This window comes from Schistocerca serialis, chromosome 3, assembly GCF_023864345.2.
Source record: "Schistocerca serialis cubense isolate TAMUIC-IGC-003099 chromosome 3, iqSchSeri2.2, whole genome shotgun sequence".
NCBI lineage: Eukaryota > Metazoa > Arthropoda > Insecta > Orthoptera > Acrididae > Schistocerca > Schistocerca serialis.
In genome coordinates, this window is record NC_064640.1 from 520534375 (window position 1) to 520559958 (window position 25584).

Here is a 25584-nt window from a genome sequence, read left to right on the forward strand (position 1 = left end):
AAACTTTAATCCGAACAAGCAGCTGCAAACGTTGTTTAGAAGACTGAAAGTCACCTGTCACCAAGTAACACTGTAAGCTATGTAAGTCTGAATGTTTCCATCAACCCTTTCTATTTGAATAAATATTTTCGGTCTACGTGTCACGTCATTTTGGAACTAAAACCACTAATGAACTGGACGTTTCGGGCCTCTTTCGAGCTGTTCTCTTCAGCGCGATTAAACCGCTGATTTCTGAAGACAGTATACCTTATACGCTGTCTCAATTCAATTACCATGAGCCAACTGGTGACACTTCCATGAAATTCAGTGACTAGTTCAAAGTCAAGGGGCCTGTGGAGGGTTGGTTGCACAGAAGGCTACTGCCTGTGTTACTGTATCAGGTGACTGGCAGGAAACAGGGAATCGGCAGCTTGTATCCAGGGCCATCGTTTTCGTACAATAAAACGTCGCTGCCACACAGTAGTTGCTTTGTGGCAGTTCGCTCATATTACAATATCCGGGGCTATGACGACTGTCATAGAGAATTGCATCAAGCCAGACTTAGGGTTGATAATGTAACCAAAAACAACAACGCCTTCACGGCCGTGACGATTCCTCCGAATACTGATAATTGCTTCCTTGACTCTTTTATGCGTCAATCAATAAGTGTTTCACGTGAGATGTCCTATTCAGCAGTGAAATGTTAGCCAACGAAAACTCCACGAAAGTGAAATTTCCTTAGTTGAATTAAGCGTTCCTCGATTTATGCATTTTACGTAACGAGATATTGCTAACATTAAACCGGGAACATTCATCCCTCCCTCATAATTGCTACAAGCAGCGTAGTGTAGCGGTTAACGTCGCTGGCTGGCGCGCTGTGGGTCGTCAGTTAAAACCCGACCATTCACAGTTATTTGTGTTTTATAAGAAGACCACACCGCAATCGAATTTTTATAATTTTTGTATGTGTGATATTTAGAATTCAGAACTCAAATATCAATAACCCCAAGCAACTCAATGCAACACTCAAACATGTAAATGGGGCTCGTGGCACTGTAGTAGAATGCCCGTTTGCCTAGAACACGCTTCCGTGTTCGGCTCCTGATCGATGTAAATATTTTAACAAAGACGCATGTTTTATTTGTATCTCTGTAAGCGAAAAACACATTAAAATGAAAAAAAAAAAAAGATCGATGACAGTCGAGACTGGTAATCGTTGGTCCCACTCTCACTCAGTCATTAATTTTTTTCTCATTCAATTTTAATACCTATGACATTCAAATGAAAAATTAATTAAATGTATGGTAACTAACACATATCTAAGTATCCCTTTTATGAGAATTCCACGCGAGTTGAGTTCAAAGACAAGAAAAAAAATACGAACCACGAATCAATTATCAGAATGGGATAGAAATCAGCAGCTGTAATGCTTATGCACAGAAAAAGAAATGATAACAATTTCAGAAAAATTGGATGACTGATTCAAGAGAAATAGTTACACAAATTGAGCAAGTCAATAATGCGTTGGTCCACCTCGGACCTTTATGCAAGCAGTTATTAAGCTTGTCATTGATTAATAGAGTTGCTCGATGTTCTCCTGAGGGATATCGCGCAGTTTTCTGTTCAACTGGCACGTTAGATCCTCGAAATCCAGATCTACCAATTTCCATCCCATTCCGATACTTCCTTCTTGGTGAGTCTCTTTTTGTCTTAGAGTGTATATGTCATGTTTGTATATTCTGGAATATTCTATGTTTGCCCAAATAGGTACACGCTCCGTCCAGTTCAGTTCTGTTCTGACTGTTGGTGATTTCAGTAATAAACGTGCTTTAAGTGCTAAGTGTTGTACTTCATTGTACTGCTTCGAACTGGGATTTGGTTGTCGTTACCGCGTGGTACTGTTTGCTGGAGACTGTGGGTTCTTCAGAGTATCTACATCACCTTGGCTCTAGTTGGGCAACGTAAAAGACGTCGTGTACATCGACAAGAACCAGAATACAAGCAGCACATCGTTCCCACGGTCCGTATATGGAGAAGACCAGTTCATTCCAAAACAGCAGCAATGGTGTCAGTTCCCTCCAGCACTACTTCAGACATTTGTCGAGTCAATGCCATGTCGTGCTGCGGCACTTCTGCGCTCTCGCAGGGGCCCTACACGATATTAGGCAGGTGTACCAGTTTCTTTTGCTCTTCAGTATACTACAGGCGTCACGGAGTGATGTGTTTGGCATAGGAAACGACACGTCCTTATATACACAATGCTCTGGCCCTATGCCACACTGTGATTCCTGTGACGACACATAGCAACTGAACGATATCTCAGTCAATGCTGCGTTAAATTATGTTGCTGATGACGAGAGGGAGTATCCGGCATTGCTGTAAACAGTAGAAGCCTTGAAGAATGAGGAACTGACGACAGTAGACTAAAAATTAATAAACGGAGGACTGAGCAAGGGGAATTATGATCTGTGGGATCGTAATCGTTTCTTGTCATCCTAGATCATGTATCGCTAGCTTTCCTGAAGTTTTTCCACGACGCTCCAATATCTGCTCACATGAGATTCGTGACAACTCGAGACAGAATTAGACACAAGTATCACCGGCCGGATCTCTACCGAGCCGTTGGAAACTAAGTGAGGCACTGTAAAGAATGTCAGGGACATAATCACGTGCCGCAATCATTTTCGTAACTTCTGGTAACAATTCTGTGTGCAGTAGCACCAATCTGCTTAATTGTAATCAACCCCCCCCCCCCCCCACGTCCCCCGACGTCGACAAACGAGAACTGATGGATAATAATCTGCACTGAATACCTCATACGAAATGCTGCCACCAAAACTGTTCTGACTGACGAAGATCTGGGAAATGCAAGGTGCTTTGTAGTACATATAATTAGAAGCACTCAGTGTGATGATCTCTCGCCGTGTAAAAGTTTTCCAATCGAGACTGGTATCAGCTGTTATTTCACGTTGCGACATCACCATCAAAATGACAATTACCTACCACCTACAGACAAATGGTTTCGTAGTAACTTTAATAAAACGCTGGTAGCTATGTTCCCGATGATTGTAGTTCATGAACAGAGAGATTGGGATACAATGCTGCCCATCGTGACATTTTCATACAACACAGCAAAGCAAGACACTACAGGATTCTCACCGTCCCTTTTGCTCCACGGTCGCAAGGACGAAACGTCAATGTGTGCAGTGTTATCGTTTCAACCGATCGATACTCAGGTTGACTAAGTGAAACACTTCATGACCGGGACTTGATAACCAAGGAGCCTGACTCGCATACCGACCCTGGACGCCTAGGAGCAAGATCGAGAGCGTTTTAATGCCAAGCACCGCCTAGTAAGATAGCTACAGACTTGAAGACTTGGTATGGATTTCTTATGCATGTGCGGAAAGTGGGACTATCTGAAAAGTTGGGCCGTATCGTATCCTTCGTCGTTTATCACGCGTCACATATGAAGCCAAGGATAATGACCTTTCATCAAGAGGATAAAAATCCTCCGTACGTAGCCCTACTAAGGCCTTGATTTGCGGATAGACGATGAGGGCTTCCATGCGAGGAGCTACCTTTGATGCTCTTTATAGTGAAGAGGTAGTGTCACCAAGACCGAAACGTGAGGATCCGCCTTCTGAAACAGCGAGCCTCGAAATTTCTTGTATTTCTAACGTTTTTACATTGTGGAATATTCGATGTTTGTATAAATATCTGCACTCTCTGTCCAGGAGTTCGGTTTTATCCTGGATGCACGTTAGCGATCGTAAAAAACGTGCCTTCTGTGCTAGCTGTTATTCTTCATTTACGACCCTGCTATCGCATTTGGACTTCATTATGTTCGCGACATGACAATAACCTCATTGTTTCTGACACGCTAATCGATATTAAATTAAAAAGCAGCAACTTTTATGAAAATTTACTAACTGCAGAGGGTATTTACCCATGAGAATAAATGTCTTTACGTCCAAAGAAATTCTGTGATTATGACTAGCCTTTTTTAAGTTCTACACAGACTTATTAACTGTTATCAGACTATAGAATTTTGCTTGTATCCGTTTCAGAACTAAAATGGAATTAAGCTATGAACTGTGCAATGCATGCTATTGTGGGAAAAGTAACTTGGATAAAATAATGACATCACACCGCTCCGAAATTGCAAATAATCGCAAACATAGGCTAGAAAGAAACTTTCAATAGCAACAGAAAATACTTAAGTTCGAGGATTGTACCGAAAGTAATTCACACGCGGTCATTACATGTTTGTTAAGTGATACAGATCGTTCAAATTGCACCTGTAGTTGGAATGAGTCTTTCTTCACCCAAAATTCGTCCTCAACGTAGTATCGATTGAAAGCATGGTAATTGCTTCATCACTGAATACAAACTTCGTATAGAGTAAAAAAATGAAATTATTTAAGGATTGCTTTCATCTCGTATACGTCATTATGCCATTCTCCTTGAGCACTGTCTCTCATCAAACCAAGCAGGTAGATGCATGCTCCATATATCGCTGCTCTCGGTGCAAGCATTTTCAACTGAGTGTGGCCGGTAGCGTGGCATGTGACAGATATAACTGTAACGCTGTCCTCTGTAGATTATGCATGCCTATAAAAATACATTTAGCTTAATTTTTAGATGTGCGTTCCGAATTACCTGCTTCTGCAACAAATTACTCCTGCGATAGCTAGAGATACAGAGAGGAGGCTTAGTATCGGATTAACAACATTTGGATATAGCACTCACTCTAGCCATATCGTGCTTCTAGGAGGTATTCGCATTTGTCTCATCAAATAACTGACAGGTTCCCTGTCATAAATATTAATTAAGCTTCTTACGAGGTGGAGATTTCATAGAAACAAGCAAATAACTTATCTAGCGATGTTCAAAGTGTATCGTGCTGAAAACTACTGTAGACTAGGGTAAACAGGGTCATTGAATTTATATTAATAACTGGACTTCATTACCAGCAAGTAGATTCAGGCACATCAGTCGTAGATTTGTCACACGTAGCCTAAACTACACAGAAGAGCCAAAGAAACTGGTACACCTGCCTAATATCGTGTAGGGCCCCCACGAGCATGCAGAAGTGCCGCAACACGACGTGGCATGGACTCGACAAATGTCTGAAGTGGTGCTGGAGGGAACTGGTACCATGAATCCTGCAGGACTGTCCGTAGATCCTTAAGAGTACTAGGAGGTGGAGATCTCTTCTGAACTGCTCGTGAGGATCCGCTCAATGATGTTCATGTCTGGGGAGTTCGGTTGCGAGACGAAGTATTTAAAGTCAGAGAAGTGTTTCTGGAGACACTCTGTAGCAATTCTGGACGTTTGGGGTGTCGTTTTGCCCTTCTGGAATTGCCGAAGGCCGTCAGAATGCACAATGGGCATGAATGGATGCAGGTCATCAGACAGGATGCTTACGTATGTATCACCTCTCAGAGTCGTATCTAGACGTATGAGGAGTCCCATATTACTCTAATTGCACACATCCCACACCATTACAGTGCCTCCACCAACTTGAACAGTCCCCTGCTGACATGCAGTGTCCATGGATCCATGAGGGTGTCTCCATATCCATACACGTCCATTGGCTCGATGCAATTTGAAACGAGACTCGTCCAACATCCAGGCAACACATTTACAGCCATCAACAATCCGATGTCGGTGTTGACGTGTCCAGTCGAGCCGTAAAGCTTTGTGTCGTGCAGTCATAAATCGTACATGGGTGGGCCATTGGCTCCGAAAGCCCATATCGATGATGTTTCGTTGATTGGTTCACACGCTGACACTTGTTGATGGCCCAACATTGCAATCCGCAGTAATTTGCGGAAGGCCTGCACTTCTGTCACGTTGAACGATTCTCATTAATCGTCGTTGTTTCGTTCTTGTAGGATCTTTTTCCGGCCGCAGCGATGTTAGAGATTTGATGTTTTACCGGATTCCTGATATTCACGGTACACTCGTGAAATAGTAGTAAGGGAAAATCCCCACTTCATCGCTATTGTGGAGATGATGTGTCGCTTCGCTTGAGCTCCGACAATGACGCAACGTTCAAACTCAAATCTTGATAACCTGCCATTGTACCAGCAGTAACCGAACTAACAACTGTGCCAGACACTTGTCTTAGATAGGCGTTGCCGACCAGTGCCGTATCCTGCCTATTTACTTATGTCTGTATTTGAATATGCATGGCTATACCAATTTCTTTGGCGCTTCAGTGTACATAACACGGAAATGCTCCAGTATACGGTAGTAGTACGTGATGACTTTAATTTTCCCAGTGTCGATAGGGGAAACTACAGTTACGGCAGCTAGGGGTAGTACCAAGAAGAGACGTGAAATGGAAAGGACACGCAAAATCTTTAGTAGATAAGGCAAATGGAAGACAGGTTTGTTGGAGGTGTTCTGGGAGAATGTAGTACATACCTAAATTAAATCACATTCTGTCCACAGTTGTTAGGTAGTCCAGTATTCATTATTAATGTCGTCGAGGGCTTAAAAAGTGAGTGCATTAACAAAAATTTTTGAGCATTTGCCCAATCACCTAAAATGTGTGACGGGTAGTAAAGCTAATTTTAAACCTAACCATGGCTGATGACCTCAGATGTTAAGTCCCATAGTGCTCAGAGCCATTTGAACCATTTTTTGAACCTAACCGTAAATAATATGTATGTTTGGATGACCATATTCCACAGTAGTTGTTACAATGAATTATTATTGTTTTTTCTGTCTTAAACTTACTGCAGTTAACTTGTATTTTTCTCTAGACACTTTTCACTTTCACTTGTAAAGCATCTTCTGCGGCCATTTTGGAAATGTAGTTACATAATATAGTTACATTTTGATATTTGTAGATTATAAACAATATTTCCTTATACAACTGATGTAGAGTTTACCTACTATGTTACTACCTCTTGTTTATATATCCTGCAAACTACTGCATTTTCCTGTTTTGTTAGATGAAGTTGAGATTGCAAAAACTTGGTTGCACTTTCAGTGTCTGGAGTTTTTCGCCTTTTTTGAACTCACTTTCTCTTACTCTGCATTTGTGTTATTTCCACTTCACCCCATATTCGTAAAACTTCACAAAATAAATAGTACTCTAGTTTCACCTGTTCCCCTTTCAGCACAGCGCGTTTGTTTGCTCAAATTTTTGTGTACGTTGTGAATGTTGCAAAGCTGTAGATGTAGAGATGTAGACAGGGAGATTAGATCGGTGGAGCGGGGGAGGGCAGAAAGAAAATAAATTCTAAAATGTGTATGTGGAGTTGTGTCGAATGTTTAACAGAGATGTGTGTGGAGAGGAGGGAGGGGGAGGGCGAGAATGGTGGTTCGAATTGTAGGAGGGAGCAGCGATTATAGGAAAAGCAACAGGCACAAGACAGTAGGGGTGAATGGGAAATGGGTGGGTGGGGGAGGAGTGGTAGTGAGTGGGCGTATTAGCAGAGGAGTGGTCATATGTCTATATGTAATTTAATTTAAAAAATATGTGGTTTGTCGGGTTGCTGTGATCATTTATGAATTGTTCCTTTTGTGTTATAGTTTTATAAATGTGGTAGTTTTCTTGTAGGGTGAGAAGATGTTTTATGTTGTTTAGCCTTATAATTTGTATGTCTGTGTCTCTGGTGGTAACTTTTTCTTGGTGTTGGTGTTCGTTTCGGCAAAAGTCAAATGATTTTCCTGTACTTCCGTGGTCTCATATGCTCTTTGTATCTGGTGGCCGCGCGGGATTAGCCTCCGGCCGGAGTGGTCGTGCGGTTCTAGGCGCTACAGTCTGGAGCCGAGCGACCGCTACGGTCGCAGGTTCGAATCCTGCCTCGGGCATAGATGTGTGTGATGTCCTTAGGTTAGTTAGGTTTAATTAGTTCTAAGTTCTCGGCGACTGATGACCTCAGAAGTTAAGTCGCATAGTGCTCAGAGCCATTTGAACCATTTGGATTAGCCGTGCGGTCTAAGGCGCTGCAGTCATGGACTGTGCGGCTGGTTCCGGCGGGGGTTCGAGTCCTCCCTCGGGCATGGGTGTGTGTGTTTGTCCTTAGGATAATTTAGCTTAAGTAGTGTGTAAGCTTAGGGACTGATGACCTTAGCAGTTAAGTCCCATAAGATTTCACACATATTAGATTTTTTTGTATCTGGTGGCAACTACAGCGTAAATAAAGGGGTTTCGGAAAAGGTGAAAAATAGCCAAGAAAGAATGTAAAGGCAAGGTTACATCGACCTCAGCCTCATCTAACAACAAAGGAAAAAGCAGCAGTTTACATAATATGTAAACAAGAGGCAAAAACATTGTAATTAAATTGTTCCCAAGTTTTGTGAGGAAATTCTATTTTTGATCTACAAACACCAAAATTTAGCGACATATTATGTATCCGTAATTCCAGAATTCCCACAGAAGATTCTTTATATATAACAACGAAACGCGTCTGGTGAAAATACCCTTTAATTGCAATAAGCTAAAGACGGAAAAATCAATAGTAATTGACTAACCTAAAATAATTCCTAATGGACAACTGCAATGCCATAATTGATTTTTATTTAAAACTGGTAATCTACAAGAAAAGAGTTTTGTCCGTAGTTGCATGAGTAGGGCTGAAAAATAGTATGCTCGTTAATTTTATGAACTTTTAAATGAGCAGCAGGTATTCATCCACTGAAAGTCATCGTGTATGCATATTCTGTTAACTTATCCGTTTCGCATCATTTCATGGAGCTCCAATGCAGATGGATGATGCTTTCGTCACTCGATTGACTGAAAAGACGAAAATTTATTGTCGGATACCAAAATTGGACTGCTGTCGATTGGCAACATGTACTTTTCGCGGATGAATGGTATTTCCTGCTTGATGGAATGGGTCACATCAGCGAACCCAATCGAAAGCGTCAATGAACGAACAATTTACTACCATTTCAACATAGACACGAAGTGAAGGGGAGCAGTGTCATCGTCTGTGTAGTAGCTCCGTGCCTTTATCTTCATCAATCCAGCAAGAACGATATGGTTTCAAATCTATCCTCGGTCACTTCAGTTATAAGACTTTTTACCGTCTCGGTACGAGAAGTTAATTCCCAGAGTGCAGAATTACACCTTATCTCCTCAGACGCGCGTGTCGTTCTGTACCTCTTAACTGTTGTTGAGGAACAATCAACTCTAGTGTTGTTGTTTTTTGTTAGGTCATGGGATGTGAAGACATGATAAGAGCAATTATTCAATAAGAATACTTTATTTACATTACTCTTTCCATCAAGGAAAGCCACAGAAAAACGAGGAGCGAAAAGAAATCTCATTCTTAACAGTACTATGATGATCAGGACTATCGATACTGCATGATATGCGTAGTGACATATCGGTAACGAGCATTCCCAACCGCATGTGGCAATTTACACTCAGCAAGACATTGAATAAATGTCCAATAGGCTGTTCAGAGATAATATGCCTCAGTTGCATAAGTGTCGGAGGTTGTCGAATCACATTGCACATTGTGACTCCTGTTACATTCCACACATGCAACGGGGTTCTTGCAAAGTGCCGGCCTATGCAGTGATTGCGCAAATCATGAATAACCCCACTGGTGCATAGTTCCTGTCCAATTACGTCCAACTTCGGTCATCCCTGTTTGGCTTGCGACAGCGATCTACTTCTAATTGCGGAGCAAAGGGTTTCGTTACAAGAATATTTGCCAACAATCACACGAATTGCAACACGAATAATGTTCAGATATAAATTGTTTTCCTTATAGTAGTAAGACGGTTCTATTTAATTCACTGAAAGAAATGAAAAGTGTCACACTATGAAGCACCAGCCCGATATTAATCAAAGTTTCAGACGTTGTTCATCACATAGCAAGTTCCATTATAATCTCATCTTCATCATCAACATAAACATGAGGTGTGATTGCCAATGGCACGAATAGACTTTTGAACTTATTGTGGTATTGAAGCAAACAGCTTCTTGTTGTTACCGCGAGGAATTTCTTACCGTGGCTGAAATACATGCTGCGGCTGTTCATGAATATTGCTACACGAAGGCTGGTATGAAAATGTTACATTCCAGACGTGCCGTATTGGTGAAAAATCAAGGGACCGGGCAGCCTAGTCAAAGATTCACACATTCCTCAACGCTTTTGTGTTGTGAACTGCAGTTTGGGATCTTGCGTCATCATGCGTGAATTTGCTCTATGTTTTCCTGGCCATGAAGAGCATGAAAATGGGCTTTACCATTCTTGTTATATACTCACGTGCATGAAGCTTCTCTTCCTCAATTGTACAATCACTCCGATTGTTATATCAATAGCTGCCAACTCCACAATTCCAAGGATTGGAGAGGCTACGTATATTGATAATCACTACTTCCTATGACCTTGCACCAGGTCGTCTTCCTACATGCTAGGCATCGATCTGACAGTCACAAACGGAAGTTAGGCCCCTCATTGAACACCACAGAATGTCATACGATATTCTGGTTGATTGTGGCTCTACACCACGCAGTCTGTGTTGTCTGCGGTATAGTGTCAGTGATAAACGATGCATGGTATCTCGAGATATCAACCCATCTTCCAGTAATCTGTCGTGGTGATGCTCCACCCGTAACCTCTGCCCGGATTTCAGCTGTTCTCATCTGTCTGTTCGTTGGAACCAGTCGAACCACACTACGATCTTTCTATGGTGTAATCGTTCTGAAAAGAGCCGTGCCAACCCATCTTGTCACAATGGTGTCTTGAATCCATCTTGTTATCGCTTGTTCTACAGTTATTTATATTACATCCAGCTGTCGGAATGATGCTCTCATGTCAATCGTGCCAATGATTCGACATTCCACAGACTCTGAAAGTCTGCGATAAACTGCCATTGCTCATCCATAGGGCATTATGATTTAGGATCACAACCCAAAACTTTGTAGTGACGTTAGATATATTTAATAGTCACCATGTACTCACACCTTTTCTCATGTGTAGAAATGGCATTTTACTGTATTGAAAACATAGAAAATAAACTCACATAAGCATTAAATTTTAATCAACATATTCCGTAAGTCTGACAGTACTGAAATATCCCTTTGGTAGTGTTCGGTGAAGGTGTTGATGGTGCGCCGCTTTCAGTTTCTGTGCCGGACGGGGTGGCCGAACGTTTCTAGGCGCTACAGTCTGGAACCGCGCTACCGCTAAGCTCGCAGGTTCGAATCGTGCCTCGGGCATGGATGTGTGTGATGTCCTTATGTTAGTTAGGTTTAAGTAGTTCTAAGTTCTAGGGGACTGATGACCTCAGCAGTTAAGTCACATAGTGCTCAGAGCCATTTGAACCATTTGATCAGTTTCTGTATGTGTAGTTGATGCTTCAGAATGAAAAAGTGGGCTGTCTTATGAACTGAAGCATTCAGTGTGGTTTTTTAAGAGAGTTAGTATAATAATTAAGACAACAGAAAATATCAGTGTCCCTCACAGGCTTCGAGTTAAGAAGTTAGAAGCTGTTGGAGTCCTCCTTGTGGTGTCAGAACAATATCGTCAAAAGAAAAGAAATGTCAATATGTCATGCTTCACTCGTCTACTTGTATTTTTCCTCAATACATAAGCGGCCAGTTTCTATTTGCTCCACCACAGAATTCATATTTTCCTTAATTGTTTCGCCTTCGGACATCAACCACAGTATTTTGAAAACGAGAACTGCTAAGATAACCAATTAATGAAAAATCTGTCGGCTGTGGATACGTATAGAGATTCAGCAATAATGACTGTAAAGTATGGTGTCGACTGCCTGTCGTTCCGGCTATGCGTAGGAAAGGTATTCGCACTGATACCGTTTGAAGATATGTAGCGTGCTATCTACTACGTGATGGGTAAGCCGCATACACTGCTGGCGTCTTCATTACGTCAGACGCTGGGTAGCTCTGCATTAACGTGCTCTATGCGATTCGGGCCCAACGAATGCATAAAATAATTTGCACGTTATCTGCACAGTGCGGCCTACCTGCGAAAGGGGACGGTCTCTGGGGGCTAACACTGTTAACGAAAATGAGGACACTGCCCATAAATCGAACACATTCCTCCGTTGCCTTCGTACATTACCATCATTCAATGACGAACTTTAATGTGTTAGTGATACCCATGCAGTGTTTCATTCTTCTTATACCATACTGGTTATTACCAAGTACGTTTCGAGGGGGGGGGGGGAATTTGTTATTTCTTCACTGCATATCATCCAGTTTGCCGGATTGCTCGATGCACTGAACCGGGATTCGTCTGGAACGCGCGTTCTGACCGTCCTTCGTTGATTACAGGCACGATGCGCAATACGCGTAGACAACCTGGCATGCAGTCGGTGGAAGAGCTTGTGTGGCCTTAATCTCACCAGTGCTTTAATCACCCACGTTTTCCTACGAAAAATTTGATGATCACTGTCCTCTTATACCCAAACCTCCAAACGTCCAAATGTCAGACACTCAAATAGGTACTAGACGTTGCATGTCGTTTGAGGAACAACCAAAACATCGATTTAGTTGGTACTATGAGTTGCCATCCGGTGGAAGATGCGTAAACGGTAACTGAGAGTAACACTGCAACAACGGAGGACATGAAAAGCGTATCTGTGAGGAGTTGTTTAGCAGACGTCGCGAGGGCGAGTTGGTAGAGTGTAAGATCGTAGTATCAAAGGTCCCGATTTCAACCCCTACTGATGACAACTTTTTTAACTGTTCAGGAGCTAAACTGTTATACGTGAAAACATTTTCCTGGCATGTGGAATGACTTTGGCGTTTTTTGTCATGTCCTTTTGTTAGTCTGGTTTCTCTTCGTTAGTTGCAAGAAACAAACCTATAGGGTTCATTTGTATAGAAAGGTGTGATATTCTGTCACACTTGCCGATAGGACACCATACCTATCTATACAAATGTGTCCTATAGGTTTGCTACTTTCAACCAACGAAGCGAAAGCAGACTGCCAAAAGAACATTGCTACAAACTCCAAAAAGTGCATTTACACGTCTGGAATGTGTTGTCACATATAAGAGTTTCACGCATAAACAGTTTTAAAAAAAATCAGTAGTGGGATTTGAGTAGGAGACCTTTTGTACGACGTCCTCACGCTCTACCAACTCACTCACGCGAGACCTACAACTCAACTGCTCGCGGATAGGCTTTTCCTGTGTTTCGCAGTTCTTGTGTTCTTTTTAATTACCATTTATGCACGTTCTACTAGACGACAGCACATAGCACGCACTAAATAGGTGTTTCGGTTCATAGTCTATCGACATACAACGTTCGGTATCGATCTGAGTGTCTGACATCTGGAGTTTTGGTGTGAGAGGACAGTGATCATCAATTGTTCCTGAGGAAACGATTGTGATTAAAGCACTAGTAAGATTAAGTGGAGTAGTGGAGTTATCCGTGGAATTATGTACAGATTTATCTCTTTGTAAAATTCACCAGATCTTTCTGGAAGGATTTTTTAGTATATAATATTCTCCGTGAACAGTGGTGTTTCCCCTCTGTGGCCTCTAGGATGCACAAGCATACCTCTTCATCTGGTAGTGGCACTTTCTTTCGGTTGTTATATCACACTTTTTTTTCTGAATGAGTCAGATGACGCATTCTAGCTATCCTCCAACCGGACTTTTCACTGCACCCATTAATTTCAACTGATAGCTTATGCACTTGAAAGTCTGCTCGTGCTGGAGTCTTTATACTGCCGGTAAAACGTTTTCCTAGGTAAATGAACTTACAGCAAGTTGAAAGAGAGACGCAGGGAAAAAGAGGGTATATATACATGCGTATTATAAACCTCTTTCTCTCGGAAATTTCGCTGTTTCATACCTCCTCTGTGTTACCACAGATGACGTGTCACAGATCATATTTGTACTAAAATTGTAGTTCACGCGGTGTGCCTATTCGCTGCCACCGCCCTGTGTGGAATGCATTATTGTTGTTGTTGTTGTTGTGGTCTTCAGTCCTGAGACTGGTTTGATGCAGCTGTCCATGCTACTCTATACTGTGCAAGCTTCTTCATCTCCCAGTACCTACTGCAGCCTACATCCTTCTGAATCTGCTTAGTGTATTCATCTCTTGGTCTCCCTCTACGATTTTTACCCTCCACGCTGTCCTCCAGTACTAAATTGGTGATCCCTTGATGCCTCAAAACATGTCCTACCAACCGATCCCTTCTTCTGGTCAAATTGTGCCACAAACTCCTCTTCTCCCCAATTCTATTCAATACCTAAAAAATGGTTCAAATGGCTCTGAGCACTATGGGACTCAATTGCTATGGTCATCAGTCCCCTAGAACTTAGAACTACTTAAACCTAACTAACCTAAGGACATCACACACATCCATGCCCGAGGCAGGATTCGAACCTGCGACCGTAGCAGTCGCACGGTTCCGGACTGCGCGCCTAGAACCGCGAGACCACCGCGGCCGGCTATTCAATACCTCCTCATTAGTTATGTGATCTACCCATCTAATCTTCAGCAATCTTCTGTAGCACCACATTTCGAAAGTTTCTATTCTCTTCTTGTCTAAACTATTTATCGTCCATGTTTCACTTCCATACATGGCTACACTCCATACAAATACTTTAAGAAACGACTTCCTGACACGTAAATCAATACTCGATGTTAACAAATTTCTCTTCTTCAGAAACGCTTTCCTTGCCATTGCCAGTCTACATTTTATATCCTCTCTACTTCGACCATCATCAGTTAGTTTGCTCCCCAAATAGCAAAACTCCTTTACTACTTTAAGTGTCTCATTTCCTAATCTAATTCCCTCAGCACCAACCGACTTAATTCGACTACATTCCATTATCCTCGTTTTGCTTTTGTTGATGTTCATCTTATATCCTCCTTTCAAGACACTGTCCATTCCGTTCAACTGCTCTTCCAAGTCCTTTGCTGTCTCTGACAGAATTACAACGTCATCGGAAAACCTTAAAGTTTTTATTTCTTCTCCATGGATTTTAATACCTACTCCGAATTTTTCTTTTGTTTCCTTTACTGCATGCTCAATATACAGATTGAACAACATCGGGGAGAGGCTACAACCCAGTCTCACTCCCTTCCCAACCACTGCTTCCCTTTCATGTCCTTCGTCTCTTATAACTGCCATCTGGTTTCTGTACAAATTGTAATTAGCCTTTCGCGCCCTGTATTTTAGCCCTGCCACTTTCAAAATTTGAAAGAGAGTATTCCAGTCGACGTTGTCAAAAGCTTTCTCTAAGTCTACAAATGCTAGAAACGTAGGTTTGCCTTTCCTTGACCTATTTTCTAAGATAAGTCGTAGGGTCAGTATTGCCTCACGTGTTCCAACATTTCTACGGAATCCAAACTGATTTTCCCCGAGGTCGGCTTCTACCAGTTTTTCCATTCGTCTGTAAAGAATTCGCGTTAGTATTTTGAAGCTGTGACTTATTAAACTGATAGTTCGGTAATTTTCACATCTGTTTTAATTTGAAATGCAAGTAAATACGCTGTTTAATTTGTCTAATATTAATACCAGAAGTTTATCATTTTAAGGCTCAACTTCCGAACGCAGCAGCCAATCGTGAAGGACCAGAATTAAAACGGTCTTTCTCATGATACCCGTACCGAACAAACCACCTTTCATCGGTACATGACACCACATTACGTCATCTTGCCACTACTGCCTTCTCATCTGCTCTAAGAAGAGCTTCCTGTAACTGAATATGATGGCTGTAAAGCCAAAAATATTACAGACTCTGGTAGCACCGATGAGTCTACCGCCGGAATAGACAAAAAAAATGGCTCTGAGCACTATGGGACTCAACTGCTGTGGTCATCAGTCCCCTAGAACTTAGAACTAATTAAACCTAACTAACCTAAGGACATCACACACATCCATGCCCGAGGCAGGATTCGAACCTGCGACCGTAGCAGCAGCGCGGCTCCGGACTGGAGCGCCTAGAACCGCATGACCACCGCGGCCGGCCCGGAATAGACAGCTTGGTAGTATTATGTACCAGTAACTTGATGCATACGTATCTCTACACTGGAAATTTAGTTGTTCGTTAAATATTCTGCGAATTAGTCAGGCTCTTCGCACCAACGTCAGTCTCTGTGTGGAACGAGAATGGAGACTAGGGTTTATCATACCGTCGACGATTAAGTGGTTTGGGTAAGAGCACATGCTCATTTTGCTGAAAGATGGGAAATAAAATCCACCGTGTCATTTGAAAAGACCCAGCCCGCCATATGCCGTAATCGATTTAGGGAAACTACGGAAAACCTAAATCCCAATGGCCAGATGACGGCTTCAATATCTGTCCTTCCAGCTCAGTGTTTTATTATCGTTCCACGTTGCTTGGGCAGATTATTTATAGCCCGACTTCAAATATTTAGTATTCTTCTTTCCGTGTGCTTATACTGATAGCGCACTGCGAAAAATTATCAGATATTTGCGACTTCTCTTGCTGAATAAGGGTATTGGCAGACGTAAACCCTTACAAACACCACGATGTCATAACCTATTCATTGTAGTCACAGTGTAGGTAAGAAAAATCGATATCGTGTACTTCCACAAACTGGATACCTCAATATTTTAGGGACAAAATTTTACAGACAGGGGAAGGCTTTAAACTTAGTAGTTTGAGGTAAGGAACCACAGTTAGGGAATGAATATTTCAGATGGTAGCAGGTATCGAATGAGAATCGTGTGTGAGGCACGTGTCTGTAAACAGCCTATGTTTCTGTAATGCTGTTGGAGGCATTACCTTGAAAAGCAATACACTATCTTGTATGTTGTAACAAAAAAAAAGTGGTTCCAATGGCTCTGAGCAACATGGGAATTAACATCTGTGGTCATCAGTCCCCTAGAACTTAGAACTGCTTAAACCTCACTAACCTAATGACATCACACACATCCATGCCCGAGGCAGGATTGGAACCTGCAACCGTAGCGGTCTATGTTGTAACAGTGGTGGATCTTTCCTTATGAGGTTAAATGAAGCCGCTGGCTTGTGAAACGCCAGTAGAAGTAGGAGAGGAAACGCTCGGTTGGCTCGTAGCTACCTGTCACATTGTGCAAGATAAAATAGGAATATTTGAGAAAATATGCAAACATTTTCTGTGCCGTTGTGAAGCATCCATAGCAGCCGGCAGTCGTCACTGTAATTAGCTGTTATAAGGTGGTGTTGCGACTGATATTGTAAGTCATTTATGTCAATTAAGAACAAAATTCTTATTTCCGACCACTAGTTCCTTGCTCTCAGAATACTTAATTTAGAATTCATAACGATCTGTATGATTTTGACCCGTAATATTTAAGGTGCCATGAATCTGACAGTTCACTTCGCCGAGAAATATAAACTGCCTGGGGATGAAACCCTAAGAAGAAGAGAGGGAAACAAAATGAAAGTTAATCCAACTTGTCAGCACGACGTTGCATCAGCGTTTCCTTGACGCTTGCACTGATTCAGCTGGGAAAGGTGCTTCAAGTGGTTCAAATGGCTCTGAGCACTATGGGACTCAATATCTGAGGTCATCAGTCCCCTAGAACTTCGAACTACTTAAACCTAACTAACCTAAGGACATCACACACATCCATGGGCGAGGCAGGATTCGAACCTGAGACTGTAGCGGTCCAGACTGCAGCGCCTAGAACCGCTCGGCCACATTGGCCAGCGGAAAGGTGGAATGAAACCGCTGTAACCTCTCCTGTTGTAACTGGTCCTTGATATCCTGGGTACTGACACTGGACCGAATTTGACTTCTCGGCTGGTCCCATACATGTTGATTAGCTTTGGAGATCCGGAGATAATGCTGGCCACGGGGGTACCTCAGCATCACGTAGACTCGTGCCGTATGCAGACTAGAATTATTCTAAATAGTCTTCACGGGTTTTTATGCTTAAAAAAATCGCCCAATGATACTGTGGCATGAGAGGTAATACACGAGGACGATGGATGTCGGGACGTAGTGTTGTCCCGTCACGGGTCCCTCAATCACTGCCAGTCGTGACCTGAAGTCGTGCCCAACGACTCCCCACAACATTACAACATGATGAACACCGCTATCTCTCTTCAAAACATTGGAAGAATTGGATCTCTCCATAGGTCTCTGACATACTCGCAGACGATGGTTATCCAGGAGAGTGCCAAACGGAGATTCATCACTGAACACATTGTGGCGCTATTGGTCAGCAATCCATGCTTCCTGGGCACGGCACCGCTCCAATCGCAGCCGTTTGTATTGTGGGATTACTGGCATGCTACTCATGTCACGGTAATTCCCTAGTCCGGCTGCTACTGATCTCAGACCAGTCTTGCTGAATGGCACAAAATGTAGCAGGAAGTTTGCTATTTGTTCTCGGATGGCAGGCGTAGATGCGAAGGGGTTACTATGTGCTTGGTGAACAAAACGGTGATCCTTTGAGCCACTCTCGCATCAGAATGTCCCACAAATCTGGGTACTGCACGATCCGATCAGGCGGCCAGATGAAGACCCAGACTGCGTCCCCTTTCAAACTCTGTCAGGTGCTGATAACGTAGCCTCGAACGAGTATGCGGCATCTCTGTGTCCTCCACAGTGATCACACAGCACCTCACACTGTTCGTATCCCTTATATACTCGCCAAGGGCTGGTAACAACACTAAACATGAACAACACCAAACAAGAACATCACAAAGGTACGCCGGTGGCTATTATGCCTGTCACAGTGAATCGCAACTGTGATCGGTTAATACCCGCTGATGGTGTGTTCGTGTACGAAGTTACACTGACATCAGAGGCTTCTTCTGTGTGCTTCAGTTTTTTTGTCAAGCAGTGTATATGTCCCACTGTACCACATTGCTTAACAAAACCGAATGTAGCCTACCTTAGGTGATTTCTCCGAGCTAAGACTAAGCGTTCATTAAATAAATTCCAGCTGTCTCATTCATCATCGTACAGTTCCGGTTCTATTAGGCCGTACACGTTATTTATAATTTTTCACTAAATGCCAAGAATATTAGTGATAAGTAAAATGAAAGATGATACATGCAGCAAAAATTACACAATCATCCGCACTGGGTACTGTTACGTTTAACACTGGAATCGGTCTAAATAATGAACAAATTTGAGACACAGGTAGTTCGTACTTCCCCGTGTGGTCTAACGCGAGTGATTGGTTAGCCTACCTCCCATCCTGACATAGAGCGAGAAAATGATCTAACTATAACAAAATACCTCTCCACCTTGGGAACAACTGCAGTACTATCGCAGTAATAAGTACAGATACGAGTACAAGATAGCTGAAAGAAAATTATAAATACGTGAACAAGTACGTCGCAAATGTCTTCACTATTTTTACGCTTGCTGCATTAAACCGGGGCGCTCTTGCTATCTTTCGACGATTCAGCTGTGTATAACTCGATTTAACTACAGGCACCTCAAACTCTTTCTCAATCGAGGTAGAACTCCTCACTACTAACGATTGTCACCCGTGTGCTCGCAGGAAACATGTGGGCACAGAACTGGGCAGCACTGACCGACGTGGTGATGCCGTCGGCGAGCCAGTTCGATATCGGCCGTATGTTGCGCCAGCACGGTGTAACCGTGATGTCGATGGTGCGCTCCGCCGAGGACATGTACGTGTCCATGGGGCTGCCCAAGATGCCGGAATCCTTCTGGAAGCGGTCGCGCTTCGAGCGCACCGCCCTCGGAAACGTGAACTGCCACGGTACCGCTGCCAACATGTTCCAGGATCACGACTACAGGTAAGCCATTGCAAGTGCAACAAGTAACCGAGAAGCTCACACAGAGGCCAAAGGGAAAACTACACCATCCATCCGAACGTACTCATCTTTCAGAAAGAGCGGTAGGATTTTAAAGTCTTTGGCTCATTTGATACACAGTGTAGAGATTAGTAACATAACAGTGCAAAAGTAGATCCAGTTTTCGAAATGTGATATCGTAACTACATTAGCATTAATTTTAACTACTGAAAAATACTAAAAACAGCTAGAGTTGATGGAAATGGATTGCAAGACTACACGAGAGCTTATATTTTCAATTGAAATATTTTTACTTAGTTCACAGGTAGATATATGCAAAAACTCATCATTAAATTCGGTAGTTGTAACAGATACCAGTAATAGAATGCTTTTATAACCACTATGCACCAAGTTAATGTTCATTGGTTCGGTAATTAAATTCTCTCACCAAACGAGCTTACAGATTTTCCAGACACCAGCTTAACGTTACTCGCAAAATGTTATTAAGCTCCGTGATCTTCTAGCGGGAAAGCTGTTGTACGCCGTACGTACAAAAGTTATACCGCTACCTTACTCTTTCACAGCCCCCAAAAGGACTGAAACTGTTTAACTCACCCCAAGCCAAATGCAGTTGCACTTTGTGGCCCTGTACGGGGAACCCAGAACTTAATAGTCCACTAACCCTCTTAGTCTTACAAAAAAGTGCGTGACCTCGAAAGCTCAGAACCACGGGGAAGTGTGCTTGAAATATAATCGTTCGTCCCAAAGGCAATGGTATGAGCCACTCGCATGCAAAACACAGGAGACATTTGAATGATGAGCTATTCGAGGTCCACGAGAGGAACTTTGATAACAAGAAGAAAGGAAACTATCGATAAAAGAAGACCAAAAACATGCAGAAGACAACAAAATATTGCCAAGTTCTTGATGTTTACTTCTTTAGGCAATATAATCTCTGCTGAGAAGAGCCGTTGATTTTGTAACACAAGAATGTGAAAAACTGCAAAAAATTGCACGATCGTCATTTCATCATCAAACTTCACTCTGCGCTAAATAATCATCTTTCTGCGATGAAATGCAAGCGTATGTTACAATATGCTTGAGAAAGACAGGTTATGTCACTGACATACCAATGTCATTGCTTAAAACTGTAATTAGTGTGGCATTTGACAGTGGATTGCTTGAATGCAAAAGTCAGGTTGAATGTGAAAAAGTTGCTTTAATCGGATGTGCATATTGTTCTGTTCAACTTTTCTTTGACCACTTTATTGATATCTCATATCAGCTCATTCAATACTGGATAACTGTGAGACTCTATCAGGTCGATCGAAAAAGTTTACTGTTCAGATAGCGTTATCATTTTAAGCAGAGGGAAATAAAGCGATAAGTCATGATATTGAAATGTATGTGTTTTTGGTCTTGTTATATTGCTATTTTGTTTCTTATGTTACCAAAGTTCCTCTTTTAGACCTTCAGTAGGTGATTATCCACACGTCTCCCGACGTAAGTCGTGCAGTTTTGCACGCAAATGGCTCGTACCACTGTTTTAGGGATGAGCGATTTATATTCTAAGGATATTTTTGTGTTGTTTTGAGCGTTCAAGGTAACGCACTCCCTTTGTTAGTAGAAAGGCTGGCGCTGAGGTTTCTTGCTAGAATTTCATCCTTTCACGTTAAGCGCACACGGGTGTTCCCTTCCGTAATCCTTCAAGAGACTAATATGACATCAACACTACATTTATACTGAAAAATAAATATACCTTTATTTGGACACAACAATGTTTCATCATGTTGTAAATTTCAGTTTCTTTCATATTTACTCCTAGGAGCTTTTAGAGCTTTAGTACTCACGATATTTGCATACTTCAAGGCTGGTTTTGAAAGTAGTTAATTTTCCTGCACCATTGCTCAAGATGGCATGTTATGGCCGAAACATCTAATTTCTTGTTTCAGTTTGTGTTACTGTGCCGGAAAATAATCTGCTTTCGAAACAAGCATTTGAAGAATCACTTAGATTTCCAATAGGACCGAAATTTCGTTTTTTTCAGAATTTGACGAGTTTGCTTCTTAAACAATGGAAAGTAATTTCAGATTTACTTTGCTTTTCTGCAGAATGCTTTACTGCGCAGAAGTCTCAAGAGAAGATTATGAAGTCATCCACCATGAGATGGGACACATAGAGTACTACATGGCCTATGAAAATCAGCCCACTATTTTCCGGGTAAGATATGCTACATGTAACTGCAATTGACCTAAGGCAGAGGTGTCCAATCCACGACGCGCGAAACGTATGTGGCTCAAAGCAAGAAACAAAACGGCCGAAGAAGAGGGCATAACAGTGAAATCTCATACATAAAATGTGAAATTAATTCCATCTTGCTTTTTAGAATAATGAATTGTAAATTAATAAGTATTAAATTACTTAAAGGTGTTAACTATACAACTCCGACCGTCCCCATACTTTTTTTTTGCCTCAGTGGTTGTTGTTAGCGTTAAGTATATTACGTGCGGCCCAAAAACTTTCGTCTTTTCGATTGTGGCCCAGGTAAGTTATAAGGATGGCCACAGCTGCCATATAGAATGTTACTATAGTCAACCTGTGTGTTTGTAAGTCGCCTAAAAATGAAACATCACAGGGTATATTGAAACTATAGGGACAAACCTTAGGAGCTCATTCCTCAAACTGAGAGGACAATATATTTCTTACAAACTTATGTGCAGGAATGAACAGCCGGTCTGAAATGGAACATATATTACACAGTTGCACTAAGCATACCATTACACCAATACTGTAGACAGTTTTACGGCACTTGGTTGAGAGACTGGGCTCATTCACGTGAGGGGTAGGGCTCAAATACCCGCCGCATAACGCAGAATTAGTTTTCCAGTTGTTTCCTTAATTTGAGAAGGTGAATGATGAAATGTGAAGCTACCACTTTTAACAGTTCAGTGTAATGCTCTTTGACTATCTATAACCGATTACTGTGCAGTCACTTGCTCGTCTATCGCCCAAAAATATTATTTCCGTATTAATGTTAAGAACTAGAGCTTACTACAAAAATGATCTCCTTATTCGATTTTTGCATGCTGTTTGTTAACATTGATTTTTTTGCTTAATACACGCTGTTCTTTATTATGTATTGTAAGTTTTAGTTAAGTAAAGAATCACTAAATTCTAAGGAACTTAGGGATGCTAACTCGTATTCAATACATAAAGGAGTTCAGTGTCCATAACGCTGTGATGGGTAGTAACGTGTCTTGTGGACTTTCGCCTTTCCGTGCATTTTATGACCATCGTGCTTCGTTCAGACCAATCAGCTCCATTAAATATTTAAACTACGAACATTTTGCGCTCGAATCAGTTATTTTTATGATCTTACAGCTTGTCACTTGCAAGCTATAGAAAAGTACCAATAGCTTCGTAAATATTGATTTGCGTAAAAAATGTTACACATGTTTCAGTATAATCTGACGACGACTGATTTACCATAGATATCGAAAAGACATAATGTGTATGTTTCATTATTTAGTTCTCTCAAGGAATCTTGTCGATGACCTGCTCGTACAGATTAATGTGCTCCGCGGTAGCTCGCGATACAGGAAGATAGAATAGCCCAAGATAAATCCATGTGATGGGCTGACGGCCATTGTTGTGGTTCGCCTATCAGCCTGAGCATAGTTTTTAGGTGGTTTCCCACATTCGTTTACTGATATGCTGGGCTGGTCCCTAATATCACCCTCATAAAATAAGCATATCACGTAGGAAGCTTCACACTTACTCCGTGTAACTGCGCCTCCTGCATCGATAATGACCTCAGCCTGGTGAGGAAGAGAGTTCACAGATTTTTCCTGTATAACAGTCATTGATGATTACATTCCGTTGACCTGCAAAATTGCGGGTTTGTTGACTGCTCAGTTTTACCTTCCGTTCCAAGTGCTCCCATAATGCATATGGGATTAAGATCAGCTAATTTATTAGGAGATTCGAGTTCCGGTAGTCGAAGTGTAACAAGGTGCATCAGCATTCGTCAAACCGTCCTGTTCGTACAGCTTTGAGAATCGCGGACGACCAAGAGTAGCGGCGTTTGCGTGGAGATGTCATTAGCTAATAGACAAGCTACACTAGGTGAAATAACCGCAGAAATCAATGAGGAGGTACGATGAACGTGTCCATTAGGACAGTGCAGCCAAATTTGGCGTTAATCGTCCATAGCAGCAACGACCGATGCGAGTGACTTTGATAACAGCACGACATCGCCTGCAGCGCCTCTGCTGTGCTCATGACTGCTTCGGTTGGAACCTAAACAGCTGGAAAACTGTGGCCTGGTAAGGTGAGTGCTGATTTCAGTTGTAAGAGCTGATGGTAGGGTTCGAGTGTGGCACAGACCCCACGAAGATGTGGACCCAAGTTGTCAACAAGGCAACGTGCAAGCTGGTGGTGGCTCCATAATGGTGTGGGCAGTGTTCTCATGGAATGGACTGGATCCTCTGGTCCAACTGAACCGATAATTTACTAGCAATGGTAATTTTCGGCTACTTGGAGACCATTTTGATGGAATTATTATGGGTGACAATGGGCCATGTCACCGGGCGACAATTGTTCGCGATCGGTTTGAAAAACATTCTGGACAGTTCGAGCGAATGGTTTGGCTGCCCAGATCGCCCGACGTGAATCCAATCAAACATTTGTGGGACATAATGGAGATGTCACTTCTAGTGGATATGTTGGACAGACTGCACTGATACACCAACAAATGTTTAAATGTGTGTGAATTCCTAAGGGACGAAACTGCTGAGGTCATCGGTCCCGACACTTTCACACTACTTAAACTAAGTTATGCTAAGAACAACACACACACACACACACACACACACACACACACACATACAATCACACCCGTGCCCGAGGGAGGACTCGAACCTCCGGCGGGAGGGGCCGCGCAATCCGTGACATGGAGGCTCAAACCGCGCGGCCACGCCGCGCGGCTGATACACCAACAATTCGTGGTAATACCTACGGCGCGGTCGTGAGCACGTCCATACACGATAGCTGCTTTGTGATGTCCTGTAACGTCTCCAGGTCGACCCACTTTACTGCGCTGATTCGACAGATCTGATTGACACGAACACATTTTACTGCCGTGAATTACGTCAGCAGTGTAATCACATGATTGAATGCTACCGCTTCTACATCATCTACAGCTACCAGTGTGCTGTTTAAAGAGAATGACTAATACTTAAGCTTATAGTTTAAGGCACAGACGCAGTTAGAAGTAAGGTAACACACAGAACAATGTTTACACGCTTCATAAACAGATGGTGCACTTGGCTTCCCTCCTTGGGTTAACTGATGGCTGGAGGACAGGAAGGAAACGTGGCTACTAAGTTGAAATAAAAATCACTTTCGCTAAATCATAAAAATAGCGCCCGCGTACTACGGGATAAACGCTAGGAAAGAGATTAGAGTTCCTCATGGCGAGTTTATTTGTTAAAATTTATAGTTGACCTGCCACCTATTGATTAATAGAGGCTCGAGTTTTCTCAGTATTAAATCGTATATACTGGATGTTTGAAATGAAGTCTATTTGTTTCATTAGTGTTTTAAAAAAGTTGCAGCTTTGTATACTTGGAAACTTAAAACTAACTAGGAATAGGAGTTTGTTAAAATTTACAATTTATGAACGTAGAAGATTAGATAAAAGTAAGATATAAGAGTTTAGATTTGTAGAATGTTATCGCCGATGGTGTCCAGGAGGGAATACCTCAGAAAAATTTGGAGTCTCTCGCTCCTCGACATTTACCGCGCGATCTGCTACTTACTGTAATCGAATGGTGAGGGCTAAAACAATTCTTTAAGCTTCTCGTCTTCAGATGGGGTAGTTCTGCATCTAGATTAATTTCTCCGTTC

General features: G+C 42.2%; 1 protein-coding gene across 1 annotated transcript in view; it reads left to right on the forward strand.

Moving 5' to 3' along the window:
- Positions 1–25584, forward strand: part of LOC126470973 (angiotensin-converting enzyme-like) — a 186060-nt gene that overhangs the window by 121648 nt on the left and 38828 nt on the right. Inside the window, exons 4-5 of the mRNA XM_050099019.1 lie at positions 19419–19680; positions 21789–21897. Of these exons, the coding sequence (XP_049954976.1) occupies positions 19419–19680; positions 21789–21897 (371 nt within the window). The remainder of the gene's footprint in view (positions 1–19418; positions 19681–21788; positions 21898–25584) is intronic.